Source organism: Melopsittacus undulatus, chromosome 7 (assembly GCF_012275295.1).
Source record: "Melopsittacus undulatus isolate bMelUnd1 chromosome 7, bMelUnd1.mat.Z, whole genome shotgun sequence".
Lineage (NCBI taxonomy): Eukaryota > Metazoa > Chordata > Aves > Psittaciformes > Psittaculidae > Melopsittacus > Melopsittacus undulatus.
Window position 1 is genome coordinate 8,568,836 of NC_047533.1, and position 27,477 is coordinate 8,596,312.

At 38.8% G+C, this 27,477-nt stretch overlaps 1 protein-coding gene across 1 annotated transcript in view; it reads left to right on the forward strand.

Moving 5' to 3' along the window:
* The window catches only part of NSD2 (nuclear receptor binding SET domain protein 2), a 76,497-nt gene that overhangs the window by 8,887 nt on the left and 40,133 nt on the right, over window positions 1–27,477 (forward strand). The window contains exons 2-5 of the mRNA XM_034064567.1: window positions 4,993–5,618; window positions 21,211–21,376; window positions 25,148–25,314; window positions 25,684–26,175. Of these exons, the coding sequence (XP_033920458.1) occupies window positions 5,022–5,618; window positions 21,211–21,376; window positions 25,148–25,314; window positions 25,684–26,175 (1,422 nt within the window). The 5' untranslated portion in view covers window positions 4,993–5,021. The remainder of the gene's footprint in view (window positions 1–4,992; window positions 5,619–21,210; window positions 21,377–25,147; window positions 25,315–25,683; window positions 26,176–27,477) is intronic.

The window sequence follows — 27,477 nt, forward strand, 5'->3', positions numbered from 1 at the left end:
CAGTGCAATTTTCAGTTATGTCTTTTCTTCTAAATTTAAATCCTGTAGTAATTTTTTACTCTTTTCATATAGTGAACAGTCAGAGTGTGCTGCAAGATAGTAAATATGTCTCTACTCCTATGTGATACTTCAGTTATTTTGTACAAGATAATGGAAGTAAGTATACTTGAGTTTTCAAATGTATTGGCAAGAATGTGTTGTATCTTTACTAATCTTTTCAAGTGTTTTGGCTCATTCTGATCTGAAAATAGAAATAACCTTTGCTCTTAAAATTGATGAGAGAATGGAGAAGACTTATCAGAAAGCTATCCTTACAGGAAAAAAAGCAGCAGTCATCTATTGGCTTTTTCAGTGCCAGCAGAAAGCTTCATTTGTAGGTAATAAAAATAGCTTTTGTGGATGAAGTTCTTTTACAGTGAATTTGTATTGAGGTGTGTCATTCCCCCTTCCCTCCCCTGAGTAATCCACCTGAGAAATGGCTTTAAGAAAGCACGTAGAAAAAAACCCAGAAGTGGTATTTAATAGCGATGCTTTTTTGTTGATTACTTACTCTGCTCAGTCCCTTTGGCAGAATTGGAAGGAATGGACTACTCCATTATTTCTGACACACAAGAAAAGCATCTCTGAAATTGCAGCAGATGTGGAAGAAATGAATAATAAGTATCACATAAATGATAGTGGCCTGGATAGTGAAGGAGGAATCTGACATGCAGACTAACTGTATTTGGCTCATGACTCCTGTCAGATGATAGACCTTCAAGTAATTAATAACATTCTTTAAAATGCCTGCAAAATAATTTGTCTTATTTAGAATCTGGGGTTTTTTTTTTAGTATGAAAATGTGTACAAAACCATTGCAGGCCCTGTCAGATTAAAATACCGAGAGACCTTTCTCTGATAACTCACATTTTTTGCTTACTGAAAACTGTTTGTTCACAGGCCAGAATACATTTATTCAGCAGGCTTCATGGCTATCATGTTTTTTTCTCTTTGTTAGTAAAAGTAATACTTGTTGGGTCACCAGACAGTCAATATGGGATGATAGTAGCTTAAGCTCATTAGCTGCTACTGGCGTGTGGTGCCTTTGTCCCCTTCCTTTCTCTACCCTCCCCCCAGTTTCCCTTTCTATAGATACAGAAGAATCTAGAAAACGGGATTGCTTTTGCTTCCATGTGATACCATGGTCTGGCATGAGTGCATTTACTTTACCTACCAAATCTAATCATCTGCTCAGCTGCTTCAGGCCCTTACTCTTACAACTCTGGTCAACCAGATCTTGTCTGTGATCTATCTCGCTTCATTCTTTCATGTCCTGTCTTCTAGTATTAATTCTAAGCTCATGGTACTGCTTGGTTATCTGCTGCTGATCATTTTCTTTCCTTGCCCCTTTTCTTCTTTTCTGCTCCATTGTCCTCTTCTCACAAAGAGCTGAGTCCTTTTTCTTGCTTACGGTATTGTACTGCCTTGGATTTTAGATGGCAAAGGTTCTGCAAAATTCAGTTAGCTTCAATTTTTCCCTTCTTTCTCAAAACCTTTTATTATTCCCGTGTGTATATGTGCTGGCTTCTTTCATTTAACTGAACCGTACAACATAGCTTCTTTTTTACAAGGAAGGCTGAGATGCGTATCAGCCATTTCCCTTCGTTGGTTGTCTTAGAGATGGTAACTAACCTGCGAGTTGCTCTCTGCAAGCCTTGTCTCCCCAAAGGGCTATATTTGCTTATAGGTGCTCACATCTATTAGCTTTGCCCATTATTCTGCCTCTTACTTTAAGCCTCTTCTTATTTGGCTCCATTAAATCTTTTTACAAACATGGTCTATTTTCCATGTTCTATAATCTGTATCACTGGTTCTGATAATCTTGCTGTCTCAAATTACTGCCTTTATCTTCATTTTCTCACTTTATTGGCTTGGGTACACCGAATTAATTTTACCAGTTACACTCCTGGATTTGTTCTCTCTTGGCTTCAGTGATTTGAAAGGCCTTTTTCAATGCTTTCGGCTGTTTTTAGTGGCCTGTATTGGTGAGAATTGTTAAGTGAACCTTCACTCACTGAAGGGCTAAAACCTGCATGCAGTGTATCTTCAGATGCATTAGGCAGATCAAAGCAACTCCTAAAAGTCCAGGGTCTTTCACTGCATGGCTTTACTGGCTTTTGTATTTTTGTGATATGGAATTGCTGCTCTTAGGTTTATTACCTAGAAAGAGAATAACTTGATTTCTTTAAGCGGCATCTTTTCACTTAGATACTTAATGGTCATTTTCCAGGCAAGGCCTTGAGCAGTTTGATCTGCATTAGGCCTGATTTAAGCGGGGGGCTAAAAGAGACGATCTGAGGAAGTCCCAGCCTAAACAATTCTGTGATGCTGTAATGATTTTTAGGTTTTGAAGTTCTTCAGCTATCATTTTTTTAATGCATCCAGCATTTTGAGATTGAGTACACCATAACATAGTATAATGTGATTATTCGTTGCTTTTTTTTGAGCTGTCCTGGTCTGCCTCAAGCTTGATGGCTTTTTCTAGCTTAGTGAAATAAGTGATGAGAGCAAGATGACTTATTAAGCAGGACAAAAAAATATACTAGTAGAATTATGCACTAAAATAGAGTTACAAAATGCAGATGCCTCAATGCAGATCCTGATAAGCACCTCATGGAACCATATTAAAAGTGTTTTTCGACTTAACCGTGTAGTTGATGGACAGGAGGCCAAGGCATTGTTGGTGCTGGTCCTCGTGTGGGAAGCTGTGATTGCAGCAGTGTGTCAGACAGCGAAGGGGGGAGCTCTGGCTGGTCCAGGCAACCACTGGAGGGCGTCTGCAGCCGCAGAAAAGCTCCTCGCTTGTAGGCTTATTTTGAAAAGGGAATTTAGAAGCCCAAATCAAATCTCTTGGTTTGCATTCCGGTTTAGTGTGCTAAGAATCTGTGGGAAGGAAGCACAGATTTTGCAACAATTCAGTTTTCTGGGTTTCTCCCTTTTTTTTAAGGGAGTCTTGTTCTGATCTCCAGAAACGTGTGTCACATGTTCCATAACGGGTTTGCCTTTTGCCTGAAAATGTATAGAATTTGTCATCAGTTGTTTCTTAAAATAGATGTGATTCCAGTTAAATTGTGCTGAATCACAGTTTGAAACATATTTATATTGTTAATTGGGTCGAGAGGTTTGTTTCATGTCCCATGTTTTCAGAGATCTTGTGAAAGTGCCTGAGTTCTCTTTTGGTTTAGTGAGTTCTTTGTCCTGTTCTGGTAGAGTTTTGGTTTTCCTTTTACCCCTGACTCCTCTTAAAAAGGGTTGTACAGTTGGCTGGTTTCCACTCATTTTATTGGAGATTTTATGGTAATTCAGACTTCATCTGGCTAAGGAAAGACTGGAACCTTTCCTGTTGCAGATTCCATTGGAGTTCAGGTATACTTGCTCTTCTGCCTTGTTGAATGAGAGTTTTTCTGGCTGCTGTCTGTCCCTGAAGGATAGTTTTCATCTCTCAAAGAAGTCTGTATGGCTTTTATGGAGAGAGACCCTTTTAGCTTGTAGGTACCTTAGAGCAGCATGTTAGGGAGATGGGAGCATTTGCTGAAAAGAGTGATAGAGTTACGACGTTTAGATTATTTTTTCCACCTGTGTCTTTGTGAATAAAAGGGATTCCTGTTGACCAGTTGCTTTGAGCTCAGGCTTGACACCCTTAAGCTTGCCAGGCTAAAGTAATGCTTCGATATAAGCATTTGTACATTGCTGCTCCTGATGTAGAGGTAGCAAATATGTATGTTTCAGGAATATGTCAGTTGTAGGCATTGTAGCTGTGTACATTAATAAGCAAGGTGGTGAGATTCAGAAGAGATTTCTTCCATAGCAACTGATAATTCAATAGTTATTCATCATGGTTTTACTGCACTTCTTTGGGAGCATGCGAGACTAGATTTGATGAATTTTTTCATTTGATGTGACAGCTCTTGGACTTAAGCATATATAAAATTGGTTACCTTGAGCATGGATATGATGATTATTGTGCTGAGCTGTCATTTATGATGCTGTATATCTCAACATAGTGTGTACACTGGACCTGGTAATACGAGTAGCCTATGCATATGAATTTTAAAAATGAAAATGATCATTTTGCTTGGTCTAGGAGCATAAAGGAGTCATTCTGCCAGATTCATTTGTTTGCAATGATGGTATAATGTTAATACGGACAGGACAGAACCCTCAGAAAGCCTGTATAGGGCAGATAATAGTACAGTTTTAACCTGTTGGCTGTTGTTCAAATTCCCATAGGAAGAATGGGTGCTACATGATATTATTGTTATTGAAAAGCCGAAACCCCAGCAGTTGCTTTGAGCATTTACATTTTGCACAGCATAGCCTGAAGGATTGGCCGTTTCCCAGTGAGCTGGTGCTCGTGACACAAAATGCTCACCTTTTTGTTTGTTTTCGTAACCACCATGCTTTGGGATGTGTCTGGAGACTGTTGTTTCCTGAGGAGCTGTGTTTTGACAGAAGATTGAGGGCCTGTTTGTAGAGTTGAGAAAGAGAAGCTTGTGATGCTGCTGTCCATGGTGTAGGTGCTACAACAACACAGCCTGTGGGGTTTTTATGTTGGCACAACCTCTTAGAAACAAACTCATCTGGTTTATGTTGTTATTAATGATACTATCTTAGGTCTAACTCTTACTTGTTCTAAACAGTGCAATACCTCTGAGTAATTAGTGTGGGTAAGGCTCACGCTGTAGATTAACAGATTGCTAAAATGAAAGCTGTGATTTTGCTCTCTGCTTTTGCTTTAATAAAATCGATGATTCATCAGTCAATTTTTCTTGATCTTTTTTTGTAATGCATATTAACAGATATTGAAGTGTTTTGGTGATAGATATAAGAAGCAACACTTCAGTAAAACTTGCATGAAGAACAGTATTAGTGGGGACATCTATCTGAATACTTGGTAGATTTTGATATTTCTGTATTATTAAAAATGTTCTCTATCATTTTGTCTTAATATAGCAGTGTGAGACTGGAAACATCTGGGCTGAATGGACTTTAGCATCAAAAGAAGTTCTCAACTGTTAACTCGAAAAATTAACTACATCAAAATGAAGCAGGTACCAGAGATCCTTGGAAATACCAATGGGAAAAGTCAGAATTGTGAAGTGAACCGCGAGTGTTCTGTCTACTTGGGCAAAGCACAACTTTCTGCCACTCTGCAAGAAGGTGTCATGCAAAAATACAACGGCCATGAGGCTCTTCCGTTTATTCCAGCTGATAAATTGAAAGATCTGACCTCTCGAGTGTTTAACGGCGAGTCTGGGGCCCAAGATGCCAAGCTGCGCTTTGAACCCCAGGAGATAAAGGGAGTTGGAACACCACCCAACACTACTCCTATCAAGAATGGCTCTCCAGAAATTAAGCTGAAAATCACTAAGACCTACATGAATGGAAAGCCTCTTTTCGAATCTTCCATTTGTGGAGACAATGGTGCAGATGTGTCTCAGTCAGAGGAAAATGAACAGAAGCCAGCAAACAAGGAGAGGAGAAGCAGAAAAAGAAGCATAAAATATGACTCCTTACTTGAGCAGGGTCTTGTTGAAGCAGCGTTAGTATCAAAGACTTCAAGCCCCACTGAAAAGAAGGTAGTGCTTTTTTTGCATTCTTTCATTAGGTTTGTTAATCATACTGAGATTTTTTTTGTTCATATGCTAATCTTCATTGCACGTATTGCAATAGGTGCTTTCCACAGGCAAGTCACTTCCGATGATGCTCTGTCTCAAGGGAGGACAGATACACTCTATGTCTGGTCCATGTTTCTTGCCTAGGCTAGGAGTACCCTGTAAATTCTGTTTCTATGTAAGTAAAGTAAGTCTTCAGAGCAGATCAGGGCATGTGGTAGCATGGAATGTCTGAAACAGAAACTTTATCCAGACATGCAGCCAGGACCTAGCCAGGATGTGTGCCTGGGCAGGGGAGCTGGGAAGACCTCTAAATTTATAGGTGGCCTTTAACTGTTGGAGCATGAGGTATTCTGGCTTCCTAATAACCAGATGCTTCAGGAAAAAAATGAGCTATTTCTGCATTTCTGGTTCTGAATTAAAGAAAAATGTTCTCAGCTGTCAGCTGGCTAAGCTAAGCTCTTTACTGTCAGAGGTTAGCAACTGAAATATAGTTCCTACCTTTATTTGTCATCTGAATAGAGCTGGTTTTGTTTGCTATAACCTGGTGAATTGTATTCATTGAAAAGGTCTAGATACCTGTATTAAATGTCATTCGCTTTTGTGGCCAAGCTCATCTGTTCCTTGTTTTGTTTAAACACAGGCAGAAAGAGAAATTTCACCTTGCTTTGCCAAGTTGTAAATAAGAATGCTGCTGGAAGCCCTTTCCCCCCTTTATTTAGTTTTTGTGGCTAGGCTCCTTTTGAAAGAATGTGGTTTGCTATCATTTTATCTCAGGAAGAAACCTACATAGCAGGAATACTTCTGTGTGTATTAAGTTTCTCAATAAGTAATTATATAAGTAATATATGTAATTAATGAATGCTTCTGGCTGCTAAACAGGTCCCACCTTAAAGACAAAATGCATGTTATAAGCTTTCTGTCAACTGCAGGTTTAGTAGTTAATCATAGTATCATTTAGGTTGGAAAATCCATCTAAGATCATGGAGTCCAACCATTAACCCAGGAGTGCCAAGTTCACCACTGATTCTTACTTTCTCCCAAAGTCACGCATGCAGAGAACCACCACACACATAGCTTCTATATTACTAATTTTATTTACCCTTATTTTCATTAAAACTACTTAATGAGTTTACAAAACTGCATAGACATTCTTCTAAGTATCAGAAATGCTTAGTGTTTATGATTTGAATGTTAGTCATCCTATACTGATCCATGATGATGTTTACAGGAATTTTATTAGTTTGTTTTCTTTAATTCTTTAAAGGAGAATGTTTCAAGAGAAATTGGTGCAGATTTTTCTAATCACTACTCAGGTAAAAAGTATGGGTGCAGTCAATAGTTGGAGTAATTATTTGCCCCAGTCATGGTTAAATTGGACTAAAAGGTGATGTATTTATTAGCATCAATTACTATCATATTTGTGTGGCTTTTAGTATTGTTTTTAGGAAGAGGACGCAATAGTTAATAATCCCATATACACAGTTTATTTTGAGGCCTTTCACATCAGTTGTTTGTTAAGGATGGCCCTTAATTTTTCCTGGTGAGCAGTTCATTTAAAATTAAAATAAAGGTTGGTCTGGCTTCTCTGAGTTGTCTTTTGGCCAGAAATGCTCAGGAGAAAAGCATGTCAGTGCTGTTTCCCAGAGTGCTTGGTGGCAGTCTCACCCTAGATATGATAGTTGCTCCTGTGCCAAATCCATGAGCTACCAAACTACCAAATCAGCTCAAGCCCCTGCTTATAGACTTTGCAATATTATAACTCTATTTTTTTCAGTGCACTTGAAACACCAGGGTCAGGCTTCTGGCTTTTTTTTTCTCTGCACTTTAAAGGACAAAGGGTAAAAGAAAAAGCATTTGAAGGTCACGAGATGTTGTTTTATGATCATTGATCATAAAAAGTCTGGGGCTTTTGTCTCACAGGCAGGGTTTGCAACTGAGAAGGTTTAAAATAAAGAAAGAAAAGCATAATACTGGGGAACATGCTGAGGGAGATTTTTCAATGTTTATCCACATGTAGACTAGTGATATACATGGGCTCTTTGTGATCATAACTGTAATGTCTACTAGCAGTGTTCTTTGTTCTGAGGCCCCTGCTGTTACTTCATTGCCAGCATCCAAAGCCTTAATGTTAGTGCATCATAATGCGGTTTTATGTAGCTGATTGTGGCTGCAAAGTGGAAGTTAGAGAATTATCCTTGGAGTAAAAGCTGATTAATTTTGCACTTAGATGTCTGTTTATTGTAGGTTGCAAGTTAATGTAGAACCTGTTTGTCTGGTTTCATTTCTGGCCTGGTTTCCCTCTCAATTTCTTGTTGTCCAAGTTCTTAGTCTTTGATTTAGCAGAAATCACCATGTTTCAAATACTGCCTTTTGAATAAGGTAATTATATCTCTGTTTGATGGACATAGCAGATTACTATCTTGCTGGGGTTGAGAGGCTTATCGTTTAACAAATGTTCCAGTGCTCTGTTGTTGGATTTTCTTCTTGTTTGGGTATTTTTTGTTAACATAAAAGAAGGCTGGTTTGAATCTTTTGTATGCAAGTCAGTTTCCAATTGGGAATAAATGTGATTTGCCCAGCTCTGAGGTGAGTTAGATCGCTGTTGATAACTACCACCTTTCCCAGGCCTCAGAGAAACAGCTGTGCTGCTTTCATTTTCCCAAGGTAAAAGAGAGAAAGTGGGGCAAGTCATGGCTCTTACCACCCTCCCCTCCTGCCTTTCACCCTTTTTCCTCACCCCACGTATCTCTCCACCTGAGGAGTTTGGTTTAAACTCCAGGCCTCTTCTGATAAGACCTGGTTTAGCAACTTCTGTGCTAAGACACTGCATTTACAGTGGTCTGGCAGTACCTCCAAATGTTCCCAGTTATGGGTGGTAGGTATCCCATGTTAGATGTTTGAATCGACACCAGACCCATGGAATGGTTTGGGTTGGAAAGGACCTTAAGATCATCTAGTTCTAACCCCCTGCCATGGGCAGGGGCACCTTATGCTTGACCATGTTGCCCAAGGCTCCATCCAGCCTGGCCTTGAACACTGCCAGGGGTGGAGCATTCACTTCCCTGGGCAACCCATTGTGGTACCTCACCACCCTTACAATAAAGAACTTTTCCTTATAGCTAACCTGAACTTCCCCTGTTGAAGTTTAAACCCATTACCCCTTGTCTTCTTGCTGCAATCCATGATGAAGAGGAGTCTGATTTGATTTGAGGAGCCCATTTGATAGTTCTGTCTATGAGAGTGGCACTGCCTCACTACTAGATTTTGTGGTGGCTGCTTTTTCAGTCATTGTTTTTGTCAGTTTTTGTAACGCTACCAGTTAGGAATGAGGACTTCCCATTTTTTTTTCCCACTCGGTGGTTTTGTTAGAAGTGAAACAATCCTGCCTGGAGAAGAACAGCAGAGGTTTGCTTCATACACTAATATGAAGTAATCCAAGTCTGATCTCTAGAGCAATCCAGAGTTTCTGTATGGGAAATAAGAGTAGATATATCTGCAGCTCTCATGCTGGTGGTCCCAAGGTAGGTCTGTGCTCTCTAACCCTAATAACAGCGCAGCATGTGATACTGCACACTTGAGCTTATTCTGCATAAGCCGGTTTGGGCCTACAAATGGCAGTTTGCCCTTCTGGCATGGGTTCCTGGCAGGTCTTCCTAGCACGGGTGCAGTAGCTCAGAAAAGCTGCAGTGCTGTGTCCAGAACAAACCTGGAAGTCCACACACTGCTATACTTACTAGTTTAGGGATTCCAGCTGTGTAAGATGTACATGATCCAAAAGCTATACCTTCCACATAGCTTCCTATCTAGTATTCTTATAGCCTTCTTTTAGTAATATACCAGAAATGAGGCACTTTATTACTCTTTCTGCTCAGCACAGGATGACTTCGTAGCAGCTACGCAGGGGGCAATTGCAAGTTACTGGAGAAATTCCAGTGGTCCTTGTAATGTGTTTTTGTTAACATTTAATCTTCATGGAGCAAAATTGTTCTAGCCAACTCCATTATATCCAATATCTACATAACGTTACAGTGCCTTTCTCAGTGAATGGCAATGCTTTAGAAACCCAGTAAGGGTAGAACAGAAGCAATTTCGGGATTATCTGCTGCTTTTTATGCTTCTGTGCTAAATACAGGCAGATGGGGATCATGGAAGGTGGTGACACTTGCATCTAATCATTAGGTAGGAGCAGGAACCTACCAGTTCCCTCTGTAAGACTGGAGAGCTGTGCTCATCAAATATTTTGGTTTAATTTTCAAAAAACAGTAAACATAAACTCAGACATGTCTTTTGCAGAAGGAGGAATTGATTCTCATCATCGCTTACAAGGAATTCCTGCTCAAGTATGATTACTCAACTGGTGATAAAATGTGCAGCTAAATTACCATGAGAGTCAGGATCTGTAATTGTAGGATAAAATGAACTCAGTTACTTTTTCTTTCTGAATAGGCTGTTCTTGAGATATCAGATCCTCTCTCCAGGTGAGTGATAACACAGGCTGTCTGGCCGATGTTAGAATTCCTAAGGAATAGGAATAACCATAGAATTCTCTCCTGGGTGATCCCTTCAGGAGCAAGAGAAATAACTTCTTACCCCTTTTGGAAGGGTTACTGAGCTACTGTTTTGTGTTAGCTGTTAGCAGAGGCTTATGTTCAGTTGAAAACCTGTTTGTGCTAAGAAGCTCTTGGTAAGCAGCAATGGTTGTTACTTCAGAACTCTGAATTGTTCTTAACGCCTCATTAGTAAAGTATGTTAAGGAACTACTTGTAGGCTGAGAAGCACCAAAATGCATACAGCCTCAAGAGTGCACTGGTCTGGGGGGAGATGAGAAGCTATGAGTATTCTCAGTGGTTACAAAATTAATTGCAGAAAACTTAAATATTTGTTCAGGGCTCTCAATGCCACATTTCCTGTTCTTGTATGTAAAAGTGGTTGAACCAAGTACGCTTTCTACGTAAAACTGTCGTCTCTATCTGTAAATATAAATACTTTTATACTCCCCCCTTCATTGGTTAAAAACTCCAAATCAAATATGAAATAATACCTTGAAGTGATGACAAAAATGCTGTAAAAGAATAGCTCTACCAAGTTGGATCAAGGAGCCGTTTAATTCAGCGCCTCATCTCAGGGATGAGGTTCAGCGGAGGATGCATAATGGGGAGTGTAGACGTGGCAAATCACGGAGTGATGCTCTCTTTGAATATATTCCGCCTCCAGCAGTTTGTGACTCAGGTTTCCAGAGCTTGTGATTTTGTATTTAATAGCTATAGATGGCTAAATTCATGCAAGAAGACCTCAGTTTCCTTTTGACCTAGTGTGAACTTTTGGCATCCATAACATTAAATAATAGAGCAGCTCTTTTTACTGTTCTATTTGCCACCTACTTGTTTCACTTGATTCTCTCATAATACTAAAATTAGGGATCATGGACAAGCTATTACTGATAATTTTATGGATTTTTCACAAACCTGCTCAGTTTTTAATTTCAGCTTAAAAAATCCTAATGCAGTGTTCTGCATATAGGAGCCGTTCCAGAATGTTGCTTCTTATCATCCATTCTTTCTTGAACTCCAATGCCCTTTGGGTTCTGCTGTCTCTGCTTTTGAGAATGAGGGACCAGAATAGCACAGGACATTCAAGATCTCTTGTGGATGAATACAGTGGCATGTAATGATTTTCGGTATTGTTCTCCATTTCATCATTTTTCAGTATAAATAATACTCGGCATTTAATTAATTAATTCTTGATTGCTGATGAGCACTGAGCCAGTTCTTTGTGGAGAAGAGCAGACCAGATGTGATCTCAGTCAAATTTGAAAATGTCAGCAACTGTTGCATTGTTTCATACTCATCTTTAATTTGTGCATTGCAGGACTTTCTATTTTGGTCTTTTTGGGCAGTATGATGGGTATGATAGGTCAAATAAAGTGATGAGCAGGCCATGTTCTAACAGAATGATTTAGTGCAAGGTGTCCCTGCCCAGGCAGGGTGGTTGGAGCTAGACGATCTTAAGGTCCTTTCCAACCCTAACTATTCTATTATTCTGTGATTCATTTACATCTCAACAGCAGGTTATGTGCCATAACACAGTTGAGAGCTTAGTAACACTTTTTGGTTTAATTGTTTGGGTTTTTTCAAGTTGAGCAGACTTACTCTTGTTACCCATGTAGTGTAGTATTTAAATGAATACCATCATCTTAGCATCTCCTCTTCACATTGTGATACACACAAACTACTGGTTGGTGTCGCAAGGAATTTGCTTATCTCCACTGCTTTCCTGTCCAAGGTAGTGTGAAGCTTTTCTGTTGCTCTGCTTAGTGTTCTCCTTACCCAAAATAATACATGTCTAGCCTTCATGTTTAGCTAAGAGTAGACCTAGAGTTCAGGGTTATGTTACTTGGATGGATTTACAGGCAGATTTTTGAGAAACTTCAGTGATCTGTGCCAGATGTCATTTCTGGCTCTTAAAGCCCCCTTTTGTCAAGAAAGAAAGATGCTTTGTAGTAACCCTTAAGCAAAGTAGCAGAAGAAAAATATTTTGGTCTCTCTTGAAACAGTGATATCAGCCTCCTTTATAAGTTTCCTTGCTCTGGAGTAGATTTCATGTAGAGCATGTGAACTTTAAGACCTTCAAAAGAGGTCTTTGTTTATGGTCACTAATTTTATGTCTTGTCTATTGCCATGTTTCATTATCCTGCTGTTCTAAATAGATCCAACCAGGCTAGCACTGATATGTATGCTTTTTGTGAATACCTGAAGTACCTACAGGAGTTGATCGCTTGTGCCTCATAAAATGTTCAGTATGTAAAGTGTAAGTTGTCAGTAACAAGGAATTAATTCCCTTCTCAGAAAGACTGTTCATAAAAAGGCTTTATTTTGGAAGCTCAGTACAAGAGGAGAAACTGGATCTTGCACAACCTGTTGTTAAAGAAGCTCTGCTGCACTTGGGTGAAGAAGAGAAGTGAATCTGTGGCCTCCTAGCAGCAACTCATGTTAGAAAAGCTTGGGTTTGTTTCTTGTTTGTTTTGGTAGGTAAAAGTCAGCTCGGGTGTGTGTTGAAGATACTTGTGATGAAGTAAAATATTGGAATCTTAGCTCCTGTGGAATTGATAGCACCTGGACCATGGGTTTCATGATGTTTTACTGCCCTATTTTAATATTCCTATGGGGTTGGGATTTCCCCAGGTTTTCTGTACATCTGTTGCTGAAAATAATGTTTCATGAATATGTTTCAGCATTGCCAAATCAAGCTAATGTAGATGTAGGTTTGCTTAGGTTTCTTATCCTCCCCACAATTGCCCCTGGGTTGATTAACCACCAATCACTGTTTATTGCATTTCATCTCCAGAAGAATAGGACCTACTAGGTATATGTAACAACACAATCTGGATGGAAACCTCTTGTGTCTGTTTTTAGGTATGGGGATTCATGTTTAAAGGTCTAATCTCAAAGGCAAAGTAGTGCTTGGACTGTGTCAAGTTATTATTTAATTAACAGACCTCCTTTATGCCAGATGAGAGTTTGTTCTATTTAAGCTTGGACAGCTGCTTTCAAAGTGTTCATGTTGCAAAGAAATGTAGATTCGATACAGGTATCTGCCTGTGCCAGGGAACAGTGTGTTCTGTTAATGGAGTTGTCTGTTGGCAGTATTATCTGGGCCTGGGGTTTTCTGTTTTCTACCAAGAACATTTTTGGGATACAGAGCATCTACCTGTGCTACCGTGGGTGTCTGTGATCTACCAAGAGGAGGATATCTGTTAAGAAAGTGTTTTGGAAAATCTTTCCTACTGAACTTTGTAAAGGTGAAGGAGAGTGCTAAGAGTAAGGCTCTGACACAGATTCTGATCTTGAAAGGATGTGAAATTATTGTACATGCAGATAACAAAATACATATGGATACGGCATTCTGAAAACCTGTAGGTATGCTGAGATGATTTAACTTTCATTCTGTTATCCTAAGTGAAATTCATATGGAAATTATTCAGAAATAACCCTTTCCTCTGCCAGACTTCCTCATGGCTCTACAGTTGTGCTGTTCCAGACTTCCGTAGTATCTCATATCCACGCTGTCTTATATACCCAGATACTGCATCAAAAGTTGTAACTTTTGAGGCTGGGTGAAGGTTAGAGAAGTTGGATGTAGGCAGAAATCTTTTTCTCAGTATAAAAGGTGGTTTCATTCATTCTCATCCAACCTTATCTAATTTAAATTTCCAAAACATGGAGCCTTTCAATAATAAGGCATTAACTTACAATTTAAGAGGTCATCTAAATGTAAATGCAGTAAAGCAGCTGAAGAAACTTCTCCACATTTTTAAGAGATCGAGTGTTGGGAAGTATTCCAGGACTTGCATTTTACTGGATCAATCTCTGAATGATTGAATCTGTTTCTCTTCAACTCTTTACTCTGAAAAAAGGCTGTATCCTAGTTACTAAAATACCATGTTAAGTTGCTTTCTGAAATCCTTGCTCATACAGTGTTTGTGGAGAGGAAGATTGCTCATTCGCATAGACAGATTTGTTTTTAAATGTAAAATCATCTTACAAAACATCTCGTCTGCTGGAGACTTGCTAATGAGGGAACCAAAGCCAGCAAAAAGAATTGAAATGTAACCAAGAGTTTAATGGTTGATTAGAAATACAAATTTGAACTTTAATCTTGTTTTAAAATGCATCATCTACATTATGAAACCCTGTGTAAACTTAAATAGCTTTTGTAGAGTCTTCTGCTTGCTTCCTCTTTCAGAGGAGAGGGTCCTGTGTGGTGATACTCGACATGCTGTCCACACACTGCTGTAGATGACTTTGTGGAAAGAAATTAATGAAACAAATCTATTGTCATGGAAGTTGTATTTGGTTTCAAAGAGCCTCAACTGGCACTGAAGGTTTTCGGGCATGTACAAGTAGAGCAGTGATTTTTCTCCACCCTTTTTTGTCCTCTTGTTTTATAGCTTTACTGTCTAAGCACATTGAAGAAAAATAAATAGATCCCAGTTGTGGCAGGAAGATTTGAACTTGTGCCAATGTTATTCTTCACACTACCAGATTTGACCCCCCTGTCAGGAACAGAAGAAGTGGTTAGTAATGGAAGAAAACTTGATAAAACACATTTAATGTAATAGCTTTTGAAATGGAATTTTAAAAGATTTATTTAAATCTCTGGCTTGGTATAAAACAACAGTGAATCTGAAAAATATAACCAACCAACCCCCAGGATAGTTCGTTCATGGTTTTTTGTTCTGATCTGGAGTTTTCAAGTCCTCTTTCCCCCTCGGTCTTTACCAAACTGTGCAATATGGTGTGTGTTTTATAAGAGTGTTGCAGATGGAATTGCAGAAGGGTTGATGCAATGGCCTTCTGAGGGCTGCGGTCTTTGGATGCTTTGCTGAAATGTCCCTTGCTGTTGTACTGAAAATGGAACACGGAATTTTGCCAACCCATTGCTTCTTCTTTCACATTTCCTCATCCTTCTCCATTCTGCAGTAGTAATTCAGTGTTTTCTCTTCATCTTCTTGTGAGGGTCTGGTTTACTCTTTAGTTGCCTGTCTGAAACATTCTTGCTGCAGACAGTGGGTTGCTGAATATGTAATTACACAGCATTCTTCCATTAGATAATAAACAGAATATAACAAGACAAAGTTGAAAAATCTTATTTTTATTAGTACATTCAGTTACTTGTGGCTTACTGTCTAAATCTACTCCCCCACATCCCAGAAAGCGGGAGCTATTTGGGTAAACATAAGGCCTCTAGGGACTTTACCTTCTGGGGTAAACAGTTTAACATGTGAATTATAATCTTAGAAATAAGTAACAAACCAGTAAGGCAGTTATGTTGGTGAGGATACTGTTTTTATAGACAGAATCATTTAGAATGAGCACTGGGCATTCCTTACCAGACTTCAGCGTCCACCCTTTTCATTTGAAGCAGTAATGCATGTTGAGGGTTGTGCAGCAATTTTAATCAGCTGTGGCTGTCATTTTGGGTTTTGAAGTGATTTGACTATGAAATGTTTGTTCTCAGTCACAGACTGAAAAGAAGCTGTTTCTCTGTACTGAATGACAGGACATCACTCATTGGGGAAGTAGCTGTATCCTCCATTCCTTTGCCTGAAGACTGAATGGTGATTTGTCAAATTAATCCTTAATTTTTCAGGAAGCAAGAGCTTTCTTGAGAATGTAATTGGTGGTTTTTCAAGGAATAAACATTTGGAGTCATTGTCCTATTACGTAGTTTGTTTGTTTGCTTGTTTATAGTGTCCTTAATCATTGGTGAAGTCAAGTGACTGAACAACATGACAAACATAATCTGTTCTGTTGTTCCGTTTGCTTTTCTCCAGACAAGCCTACCACCTACCTCTCCTGAACCTCTGAAGGAAATGAAGTTTGTTCTGCAGCTGCTTCCTTTGTTCTCTATCTGTCCTGATAGAGAGGAGGGAGAAAACAAAACATGTTTACTTTTATTTTCATTACAGAGGTCCATGGTAAAAAACAGGAGTATTAGTGGATGAAACAGAGCAGTAGATAGCAGGACCAGGTCAGCAAGCAGTATCATCTTTCCCATAGTAAGGGAACACATTTAACTAAGCTTGTGTGTTCTATCTTTGACTCAAAGTCCATTTTAATTGCATATATTCTGTTTAGTGACCTTGATTATTTTGTTTGTATTTCTTTGTAATGCTAGTAGATTGTTTTCTATTCTGTAATAAAAGGCAATAGAGCAATAGTGCAAGCAGACCTCCAGCAGTCTGTGTCTGTAGCATGGCCTTCCGTTACAGTGCAGTCTAATGGAAGTTCTTTGATACAGGGTTGAACTGAACTGAAAATCAAGCCAAAGGGGGGACATATTGGATATCTGCAAGTTGTTCAATATCTGCTTCCCTGTTATGTTACACAGAGGAGAGCATTTATTGTCTTCATGTTCTCACTTGTTTCAGTTGTCGTTTTTGTCGTACATTAAATTCTGGTGGTGTATTCTCCACCAGTTCTCAACACTGTTCTTTATCTAATGCCTTTCTGACAATTTACAGTTCAGTCAAGGTTTTTTAATGATTTCTATAGCTTTCCAAGTTTCTGTAGTGAAATAATAGCTTTTTGATGCCTAAGATAATTTGCAGTAATTTTGAGGGGTTCCTTGCACAGAATAGATTATTATAATAGTATTATCTCTACCACTGATCACTTTAAAAGGGATAAAGTTACCTCTGCCTGACATCACCTAGTAAGCTTTCTAGGTGCTTGGTTGTTGTGAAATTACTTTTGTCCCTTGTATACTAAACACTTATCATGGTGATTTCGTAATAGAGACTACAGACAAAACTAAAGTTCTCAGTACAGTAAATATGCTGCCTTTAAATGCATTTTTCTTTGGTCATCCTAAGATAGTTCTAAGCTTTGAAGTTACCCATCACTCATGGTGTGTTCTTTTGTTTCATCATATTCTTCAGTCGAACCAGAACTAAATGGAAGTGGATTGGATTCTTTTGATCAGATGTAGGCAAAGTTAATTGAATACCAGTGTTTTCTATGGCCAAGCCATTTCTTTGGACTGGTAAAATGCTACAGCATTGTCATGAATTCTTCTCAATCTGCCTGTCACTCATTGCTTATGAAAGTGCAGTGAGAAATGACAAATCTGTGTAATGCTAAGGGAAGAGGAAAGGCATGTTAAAAGTTCTTTTCCTTCTTGGTCCTTCTCAGGCTGTTGCATTTGCTGGCCCACATGAGTTTTTAAGGATGCTGTTACTCAACGAGGTGTAATTTCTCACAGGAAAACTCAGTTACAAGAAAGGAATTACTCCACATTCCATACCCTCCTGGGGAAAATAAAATCCATCTAGCTGCCTCTCGGAGCAAATCTTTCATTAGGATATTAATGCAGAAAGTCAGGAATTTCAGTGTCTGCCATACCAAGTGGTACAGAGCCTGTCAAATGGCCTGTGCGTTTGTTCAGTGTTAGGACTGCTCTTTGTGGGAGTCATCACTCAGGCTTTGATTGCCCATTTATGTAACTACTCTGCAGTCTGGTGTCTGAAAGGGGGGGAAAAAGCCAGGAATCCCTTCCCAAAATAGAAAAGAAATACAACCACAAGCTGTTTCCTTCCTCTGTTTAGCATAACTGGTTTTAAAGTCTGGGCCTAAGGTGATTGCAGTGGTAGTTATCTCAGAGGCTGCAAAACTTGCCTGTAATTAAGGGAGAAGGGGGAAATGCTGTGAGTAAATGTGTGTGTGTTTACTTCTGTCAAATCTGCAGTAAAAGGAGCAGCATGGATCACACACAGAGCAGTCAAGACTTACTTAGCAATGACAGCAAGCAAAGACTGTTCTGTGCTCCTCTGCTGCCCAGAAGGGCCAACAGACTTGACTTCATTGACGTGTGTGGGTAGGAGAGCTAATTGAGAACAATTTCAAGAAGTAAAAAGGTGTAAATGGATGCAAAGAGGCAGAAATTGAAGGGAAGTTATTTTAAAATAGTTTGCTTTTGTGTGCCCTTCCCTTGCTTTACAGTTGGGCTGTAAACCATCTTAATTTGCTTGCTTAAGTTATCATCACTGCAAGAACAGACCAGCTATTGCAGGAGGAAGTATCCCTGTCTTCTGGTACAAGTGAGCATCCACTCCTGCTCTCCATTTTCCACAGGTGCGCAGTAGATGCCAGGTTCTGCACAACTACATATTGTTGGGAATCAGAATTTGACTGAACAGTGATTCCTGTTTCCTTCAGGAGGAAAAAAGCCCTGCAAGCCAAATTACATTTTTCTGTCTCACTTTGTAACTTGAATGGTGATTTCCTGTTCTTAAAAGCTGCAAAGAGTCCAAGTGTCTAAAGAAGCTCCAGCTCTCATCATGTGAGAACATAGATGCCATCAGGAGGCTGGGTTGCAAGTTTGTTTAGAAATACTCTCTTCTTCCTATTCCATCAGTAATTTAAATAAAACCAGCTTGGACATTGAAGTTACAATCTATGCATATGACTGCCTTCTAGCAGTGTCTAGCATTTCCTGATGTTTTTAAACAACTTAAGCACTTAAGCATTTAATGCAGTGCTGGCAGTTTCTAAAATGTTTTCGAGCAGACTGTTGAAGTCTTGCAGTTGCTTGTCCCAGAAGTACATGCCAGGAATTTTACCTTACTGTTCATCCTTGGGATACTGGTTAAATAGACCAGAGTAATTCCCAGATTAAGCAAATCAGACTGAACCAGAACGATATGGGAAAGTAAGATGGAAGCCTGTGAGTTCACAGTAATGTTTCCTATAGACTTTTAAATAACCTCATACAAGAGCTCTTAAAATTCTGCACACAGAATTCTGTGCTGTATTTTGCCATTCTTATAAAGTATGCACATTTTATCACCTTAAGGAAGCATACATACAGCAAGCGTGGTATAGATAAACCTTGCAGGTTTATCACAGCCTGTCATTTTCAAGTTTTTTATCATGGTCAACTATAGTAAAACTATAAAATCAGTGTTATGGGCATTTCAAGAGTTTGTGAAGTGCTTGTAGATACATTCAAATGTGATACTCACCCCTGTGTCACCACCCTTCTTGGATTGTGCTGCAGTAAGAAGCACTGCTAGAGCCTTTTCATTATTCCAGCCAGCTCCCTCTCAGACTGTAGTCATAAATCTTTGCAGCTTAGCTGCACAATCTGAAAAACCAGGGACTCATAAATCAAAGCAGAGACTCAGAATCCTCACTAACTTTTACCTTTGAGAAACTGAACCCATTGAAACCATTTTCAGCCCACCTGTTCAGTTTAAATGCTGAAGTCGGTTTGTGTGTTGGGATTCGTGTTTTTGCAGATCTTTTCTCTGTGTATATTTCTTAATTTTCAGCTTTTAGGAGTAACTTTTCATGTCATGTTCAGCTGCTAGAAGGAGGGTTTGATTTTTCACATCTGCTTGGAATCTTTGAGGTCTATTGAGAGTGCTGGACTTGAGGCAAGCTCAGCAGGAGGGGTTGCTGACAGTCTTATAGAATCCTTAGAGAGCCAGAAACCTTGAGACATGGGAACATGGCTCTAGCTGCAGGCACATGAACCAAGTCTGAATTCATCAGAAAAGCTGAATCACTGGATGAGTAACTGTCCCTAACAATCAGATGACATAGCTTCATGTGTGTTTACCAGGCATAGCTGTAAAAGCTTTGAGGAAAGGACTTTCTGAGTACATTAAGCTTTAGGTTTTTTGATTGAATGTACCTCTATGTTTGAAGTGCAAGAAGAATCTTTACAGGTTTGCAGCACATCAAAGATTTTTGCTGTTTGTGTTTGGAAAATAATGTGTAACTAGTTACAGTAGTATTATCTGGATTTAAAATCAAGTACAAGGTAACCTGATCTATCCTGATATAACATAATGCTCCAAGTACATTCTGGATTTCCAGTTTCTTAACAGTGTTCATTCTTTCCTCTTGTCACTTCTAATTAATGAAAACAGATTTTTGCTCCAGGTCTAACATTAAATCCACTGAAAGCCTGAAGCTGGGTATGCTGAGCTGGTACTGCTGGCAAGATGAACGATGAAACGCATTGCACATAAATTTAGTAACAGAAAAATTACAACTAATTTCTCTTAGCATATCTGTAATGAGACACATCCTGTGCTTTGTTACATCTAGAATTAGTGCTTCCCTAGATAAAGGTGTTCAGTATTTACATCAAACAGAAAAGATGAAGCTAAAAGGACAAGATGTAACTAACTTTGTGGAATGGTTTTAGTTGGTGAATCAATGTTTGTGTTGCTGAACTTTGTTATGAAGCAGTAAAAATGTGTCTATCATCGGGGAGCACAAAACTCCCTGGTGGTTAAGTCTGTCCCTTGAAGTGGAAGTAGTTCTGTAACTGTTTTCCAATAGCTAAAATAGTTTCAGAGCACCAGATGAGCACTCACAAACTTCTGCTCCTAGGACTGGAACAAAGAACCTTGCTAAAGGGTGTGGGGAAGGGTTCATGTCAGTTCTCAGTATGTAAAAATACAGCTGAAAGACGCAGAGTGTTGGGGGGGGTTAATGGGTTATTTATGCAATTTTATTTGGACATGAAGGCAGTATTTCAGTCTATTCTGGTTTGAGATGTTTTTTCATGGTTTTAAATGTAAGAACGCATTTGTGTGTATTACGCTTTACTTCGTTAATAATATTGAGTACAGAGGGAGGTTGGCTCTTCCACATCTACATCCAGTGTTCAGTTAATGTGTTTGAAATTAAAGTAAGACTTCCTGATGGTCTCTCAGCAGTGAATCAAAAGATAAAGGCAAACCACAGCTTACGTGCCAATACTTCCAACTAAAACCATAAATGGAACAAAATGAGAGAACAAAAATTATTCCTTAGATTTTTATTACACATGAAATAGAATTATTGTTTGCTAGCAGACTGATAGTTCTTTATTCTGGTGAACTGTTTCTTGTTTCCTTCCTTCCATTACCACTCTGTTTTTACATATAATGTTTAAACAGAATACAAACTGTGATTTGTTGGTTATTTTTGTGTGCTGCTTAGTGCACATCTGAAGAAACATGGTGATAGTTTTTTCTTTCTTTTTTTCATGTTTTAAGGCTCCTGCTAAAAGAGATCCAACTCAAAGTACCGTCAAAGAAGACAAACTCCATCTGTTGAAGTACAATGTAGGAGATCTAGTGTGGTCAAAAGTGTCTGGTTTTCCATGGTGGCCATGTATGGTTTCTGCTGATCCTATTCTCCATGCCTACACTAAAATAAAAGGTATGTCAGTGATGCTGCAAACATCCCAATTTCTTAGGTATCCATAACATTGTTTTGGGGAAATTCTGTTCTTCAGTTGTATCAGTAGCTGAATCACATGCTTGTTGTCAAGAGGAATGTTAAAATCATGTGAACACTATTCTTGAGCATATAGCAGACAGAGCTTTTTTCCTACTGTGATTTTTTTAACTGGGAACATTCTCTGACAGCTATCAAAATTGTGATCTATGAAACTGTGTGAAGTCTTATTAAAAATTGTCTGATGGTACTTTCCACTGGTTTTATGGAGATGCTTGGAGAAGTGATACAGACTAAAAATTTTATTGAAAGCTGATGGGAGTTAAATACTCCTGATGATTATGCTTTACTACAGGCAACTAGATTTTCTGTGGTTCATAGAATCAGTACTGTTACCTACAGACAAAATTAGTTCATCCTAAGTACAGAGACTATCAAGTGTTAACAAGCTTTTTGAGTAGGAATCTGTGTGATTTCTTCATGTCATTTGGAGCTTTGTTCTCTGTTCTGATACCTGGAACATTTGAGGTATCTCTGTGCTGGTTGTAGAATGATAAAGTAATGGAGTTTGGAAAGGACCTCTACAAGTCTTACAGTCTCCAAGTTAGAGCAGGATGCTCAGGGCCTTGTCCAGTCAAATATTTAATGTCTTCAGGCATGGTGACTTTACAGCTTTTCTTGGCAACTGGTTCCACTTATTGGTAGCCATTATGGCAAGAAGACGTCTTCCTTTACCTAGTTGAAATTCCCTTTCTTTCAGTTGTGTCCATTGCCTTTTATATTAGTGCTATTTGAGTCAAATTGATTAGGTACAGTTTGCCACTGGGGAGCCTGTGCTGGCTATTCCCAGACACCTTTTTGTCATTCATGCACTTGGACATGTAGCAGAATAGGTTTTATAGGAGTATTTGCCACATAATCTTGTGGTCACTGAGGATAAGCTGGTCAACCTGACTTGTAGTTCCCCAGATTGTTACTGTTCTTGAAGATAGGTACAATGTTTGGAGTGTTTACCTTTGTCTAGTCTCTGGGTATCTCCCCAAATGTCTGTGACCTTTCAAAAATTATAGAGACCACCCTTGCAACCCCCATTGGCCAGCACCTTCAACGTCTTCTGAAGCATCCAACCTGGTCCAGGATCTTGGAGATGTACAATCTGATTAAGTGTGCTCTGACTTAATTAATATACTGTGGGTAGTGAGTGTGTCAGTCTTGTAGCCTTTATCACTAGGCTAAAGGACCAGAAGGCTTCAGGATAGATGTTACAGTCTAGGAAACAAGCAAAACCCCGAGATAAACAAGGTGTTGAGTCTCTCTGCCTGTGTCCTTTGTCACTCAGTCTCCGGCCCCAGTGAGCATTCCTTAGCCTTCCTTTTGCTACTGTTGCATTTACAGGAAATCTTCTTGCTGCAGTTTGCATCCCTCACTAGTCTTACCTACAGCTGAGCACTGTAAACTGTTTTTTACTATGTTTATGCCAAACTGTATGGAAAGTTTAGAAAACTGAAAACAGAACCCAGAAAAATCTGCAGGTTAAGGAGAAAAGCAAGAGGTTAGTAGGAATATCAAGCTAAAATAGGAGCACATAACTTTGTTTTGGTACTTAATGCTTCTCAATGATTTCATGTATTTTATTAGAACAAGCAGAAGTATCGACTTCCGTTGTTATGAACAGAGTAGGGCATTTACTTGTCACTAGAGATTTCAGTAACTTTGAAATATGTATTTCCAAGTGTGGGAAAGCGGGGTTTTTGTGGTTTGTTTTTTCCCTAGTTTTCAAGGGTTGTATTGAGGACTTGGAAAATAGACTAGAATATACATCTAAAATGTGCAGTGGAGTTACAGATTTCCAGTGTGAGGGAACTGTAAGCGTGCAGGATTGTAAATCTGAATAATCCTGACACATTGGAGGTGTAGTCTGGAAAACAAACCTCTCGGTTTAGCAGGAATAGGGATTGGATTGTTATAGTGATAGGTGATCAAGCTGGCAAATGAGTGGAAAGCTGCATTTTCACAGAGAGGAATCAGTTGTACTAATCCATCTTAGTTTTCTCTGCGGAAAGACCAAAATCACACTGACATAAATTAATAGTGCTGCTTATAAAAAGCATGAATTATATCCTTTGGTTTTCCAGTGGTAGCATGGTCTTAGTGGGAGTATTAGGTTTTTTACTTTCCGTTTGGGCCATCTAATTTAAAGAAACATGGACCAAACAGAAAGGTCTGAGAACAGCATGAACAGACATCTAGGAATCTTATCTGTGCAGGGAGACTGAAGGAGCTTGGGGCTGTTTAATCTGATAAGGAGGAGCTAAAGGAGAGCCCAGTTATTGGCCTTAAATAATTTTAAGTTACATGTAAAGAAGAAAAGGCATAATAAAACTCTTCTTGTTCTGGGAAGAAGAGAGCTTAGTAGCAATGAACATTTAGACTACATATTAAGAACTTGGAAGGGATAAAATAGTGATGCATTGGGGTTGATTGCCTGGAGAAATGGTGTGAAAGGAAGTTCTTTACTGTTAGGGTGGTGAGGCACTGGAATGGGTTGCCCAAGGAGGTTGTGAATGCTCCAACCCTGGCGGTGTTCAAGGCCAGGTTGGACAGAGCCTTAGGTGACATGGTTTAGTGTGAGGTGTCCCTGCCCATGGCAGGGGGTTGGAACTGGATGATCTTAAGGTCCTTTCCAACCCTAAATATTCTATGATTCTGCAGGAGGTTTTTAAGAACAGATTGAATGAGTAGGATTATAGCTAGACTCAATGTTGGTAGTAAACTACATGGCTTCTTGAATGCTTTCAAGCTTTCATACAGTTGTTGGAGTGGTTATTATAGACTCCTCAGACAAATTTTTCATGTAGCAGTCTTTCAGAGTTTTGATCAGGCAGTCCCTGGAATTTTACTCATTGGATTATTAGGTCTGTTATAACATAATAGACCTAATAGTATTTTGAGAGAAATAAAGCTGTTTGTTTGTCCCTAACTGAATTACACTGCCCTTTGAAAGGAGCAAGGTTTATGCTTCATTATCAAGAATCTCTGTGGTAGATTTTCCTAAGAAACTATAGAAATCAATCTAGCAAAACCCCAGTGCCACATGTCTGAATGCAACCTACAGAGTACTAACAGAAAGAAGGTTGTATGCCTGTGCCTTAAGGCAGTGAGACAGCATTCCTCTTTAAAATGCTAGAAGAACGAATGTTTTTTATCTAGGTTTCAGAAGTGTTCTCTTATCTTCCCACTTTCCCTTCTCTCTCTTCCACCACCCAAATCCTTTTCATTTCTTGCTTTGATTCCTTAAAAGCTTGGTTAGGATGAAGTTGTGATTGCAGATGTCAAAACTAGATGAAGTTTGTATCTCAGCTTAAGAATATTTCAGAGTTTAGGTGGATCAGAGATGAGGCGGAGGGCAGCAGCTATCCAAGCTTTGAAAACATTTTCAAATGTAGCATTTTCAGAAACATCCAGGCCTACTTACAAGTTAATACATATGGAAAGCACTGACAGTCAATAGTAACCTTTAGTTAATTTAGCAAAGCGTATTGTTTTCTGGAATTAAACTATTGGGCTTTTGTATCCAACTCCATAGATAACAGCTCAGAGACTTTAAAGCTGGTTAAGTGGGTTTTTGAAAGGTTAACCAGTTGTACTGTGCTTTTGTCATGGGAACTATAGCAGTTTACAAAAGATTTCAAGTCAGAAAGTGCAGAGAACAGCCTATGTTGCATCTTAAACACATTTGTTTTTCATTCTCAGGACAGAAAAAGAGTTTTCGTCAATATCATGTTCAGTTTTTTGGAGATGCCCCAGAGCGAGCCTGGATATTTGAGAAGAGCCTTGTACCCTTTAAAGAAAAAGACCAGTTTGAACAATTATGCCAGGACAGTGCAAAACAAGCCCTCACTAAATCAGAGAAAATAAAGGTAAGAAGCTACCAGATCAGACAAGATTCAGAGATTTTTATTTTACTGTTAGAGGTATATACAGATTTAAATAAATGTTCTAGAGAGCTTTAAAGACGGCTTGTTTTACAGAGGCCTGTAGTTTTATACTTCACTTACAGATGTAACGAATAGGATGTTTTACCACTGTTCATTACTTGCTAAAAATCAGTACTCTTCTGCTTTGTCATTGATTCATGCATGGTATCAGTACTGTCAAATACAATTCCATTTTAATGTCTGAATGATAATTATACATTACACTTCATCTCTTAGAATTGTTTTTTGTTACTGTTGACATATTTAACTCAGAAGTGGGCAAATTTCTCACACTGCCATCTTACCTTGCAGATGTTGAAGCCTGTTTCAGGGAAGCTTCGGCCACAGTGGGAGGTGGGTGTTAAGCAAGCAAGTGAAGCAGTAGGCATGACAGTGGAAGAACGGAAGGCCAAGTACACCTTCATCTATGTTAGAGACAGACCTCATCTTAATCCTCAAGTGGCAAAGGAAGTTGGCGTTGCTGTGGAACCCCTGGAGGAGGTAGATGAGTCGTCTTACTCGAGCGAAGAAACCACTCAAAATCTGAAATCGATGAAGGAGTCTGGTATTCCTAACAAGAGGAGGAGACGGACAGCAAAATTGTCAGCTACTGATGATATGGAAGAAAGCACTCAATCAGGGACTAAGGATACTACTCCTCAAAAGTCATCCGAACAGGCAGAATCGAAAAGAGGGATAGGCTCCCCTCTCAATAGAAAGAAAACTCCAGCATCTACTCCACGAAGCAGAAAGGGCGATGCAGTATCTCAGTTTTTGGTCTTCTGTCAGAAGCACAGAGATGAGGTTAGTCTCTTTTCACCATCATTGCTGTGGGTTGCCTCTTCTCATTTCTGTATTTAAAGAAACTTCTTTACTTCAGTTGACAAAAAATAGTTACTGCTTTAGAATCCATAATACTTCAGCTTTGACTAGATATGCCTGCATCAAATCTTTGAACAGGAACAGAGAAAGAAGGGATTAGAGATGTGCATATAAACAAGCTAGTAATAATGCCTCTGTACTTTAACTGTAAGTTATTTGTATTAGCTGTAATATTTTTAATGTAAGTAAAATATAAAGATATGCATACATACACTTAGGCAGATATAAGAAAGGTTGTGCTGTTTATAGCAATCTATTTGTGGTTAGCTTTTACATTCTTTCTGAAGATGTGATTCAATTCCTTTGGTGTGTTCCCTTGTCTTGGAGCTCAAGTTCCATTTATGTACCTAGAATCTTTTGCTGAGCTTCAAAAGAATCTAGTTACCAAAGCCTGTGAAAATCACTGTCAGTGTGCAGTCTGCTGGGACAGAAATGAGGTCCTCTTGAGAGGATTACACTTGAAGACAAGGTAGAATATGTAGTATATTATATATTCTAATTATAATACTATTTATAATTTTAATATTATAATTATTTTATAATGTTTTAATATTATAAATAATTATAATAACCTTAATACTAACATTTTTAGGAATATGGTTAGAAGTATAAAAGCAGTACTGCTGCTCTAGCACATTACTTTAAAATCATGACCCTCATTTTTTTTCCTTAAAACCTGATCCATTTGCAGTATGTTTCCATGCACTTAAAGAACCAATGAGTTCTCATCTTCTCATACTATTCTGTAGTAGCCACAGGAGGACCAGAAAGTTAGTGGTGACCTTGTTACACTCTTCAACTACTGAATAGTTAACTTTGTTAGAGGATATTTATGTGAGAAAGCATTAATAGATACAAACTTTATAAAGGAGAAATTGAAAGGACAGATTCTGTTGTATGGAAATCAGTTAGTTGTGGTTCAACTTAGGATCTTTTTAGATCATTGCAACTTAAACTAATATCAAGAAAGAAAATGTTACACATACCTTTTAATGGCTGGGGTTGAGAGAAGTATTGGCAGTTCAGTTTGCTGGCTCCAGGAAGGAAAGAGGTTTGTAGCCAGACTATTAAATGCAGATTTTGACATATTCATTATGAAAAATTGTATGGGTAAATCATCTATTTCACGTTGGAGAGACCTGAATTCTATTTCCAGTTCTTCTATAAGTAACCTCTCATACAGTGGCAAGGGGGAATTTCCTTGGCCTTTAATGTAGGTAGCAA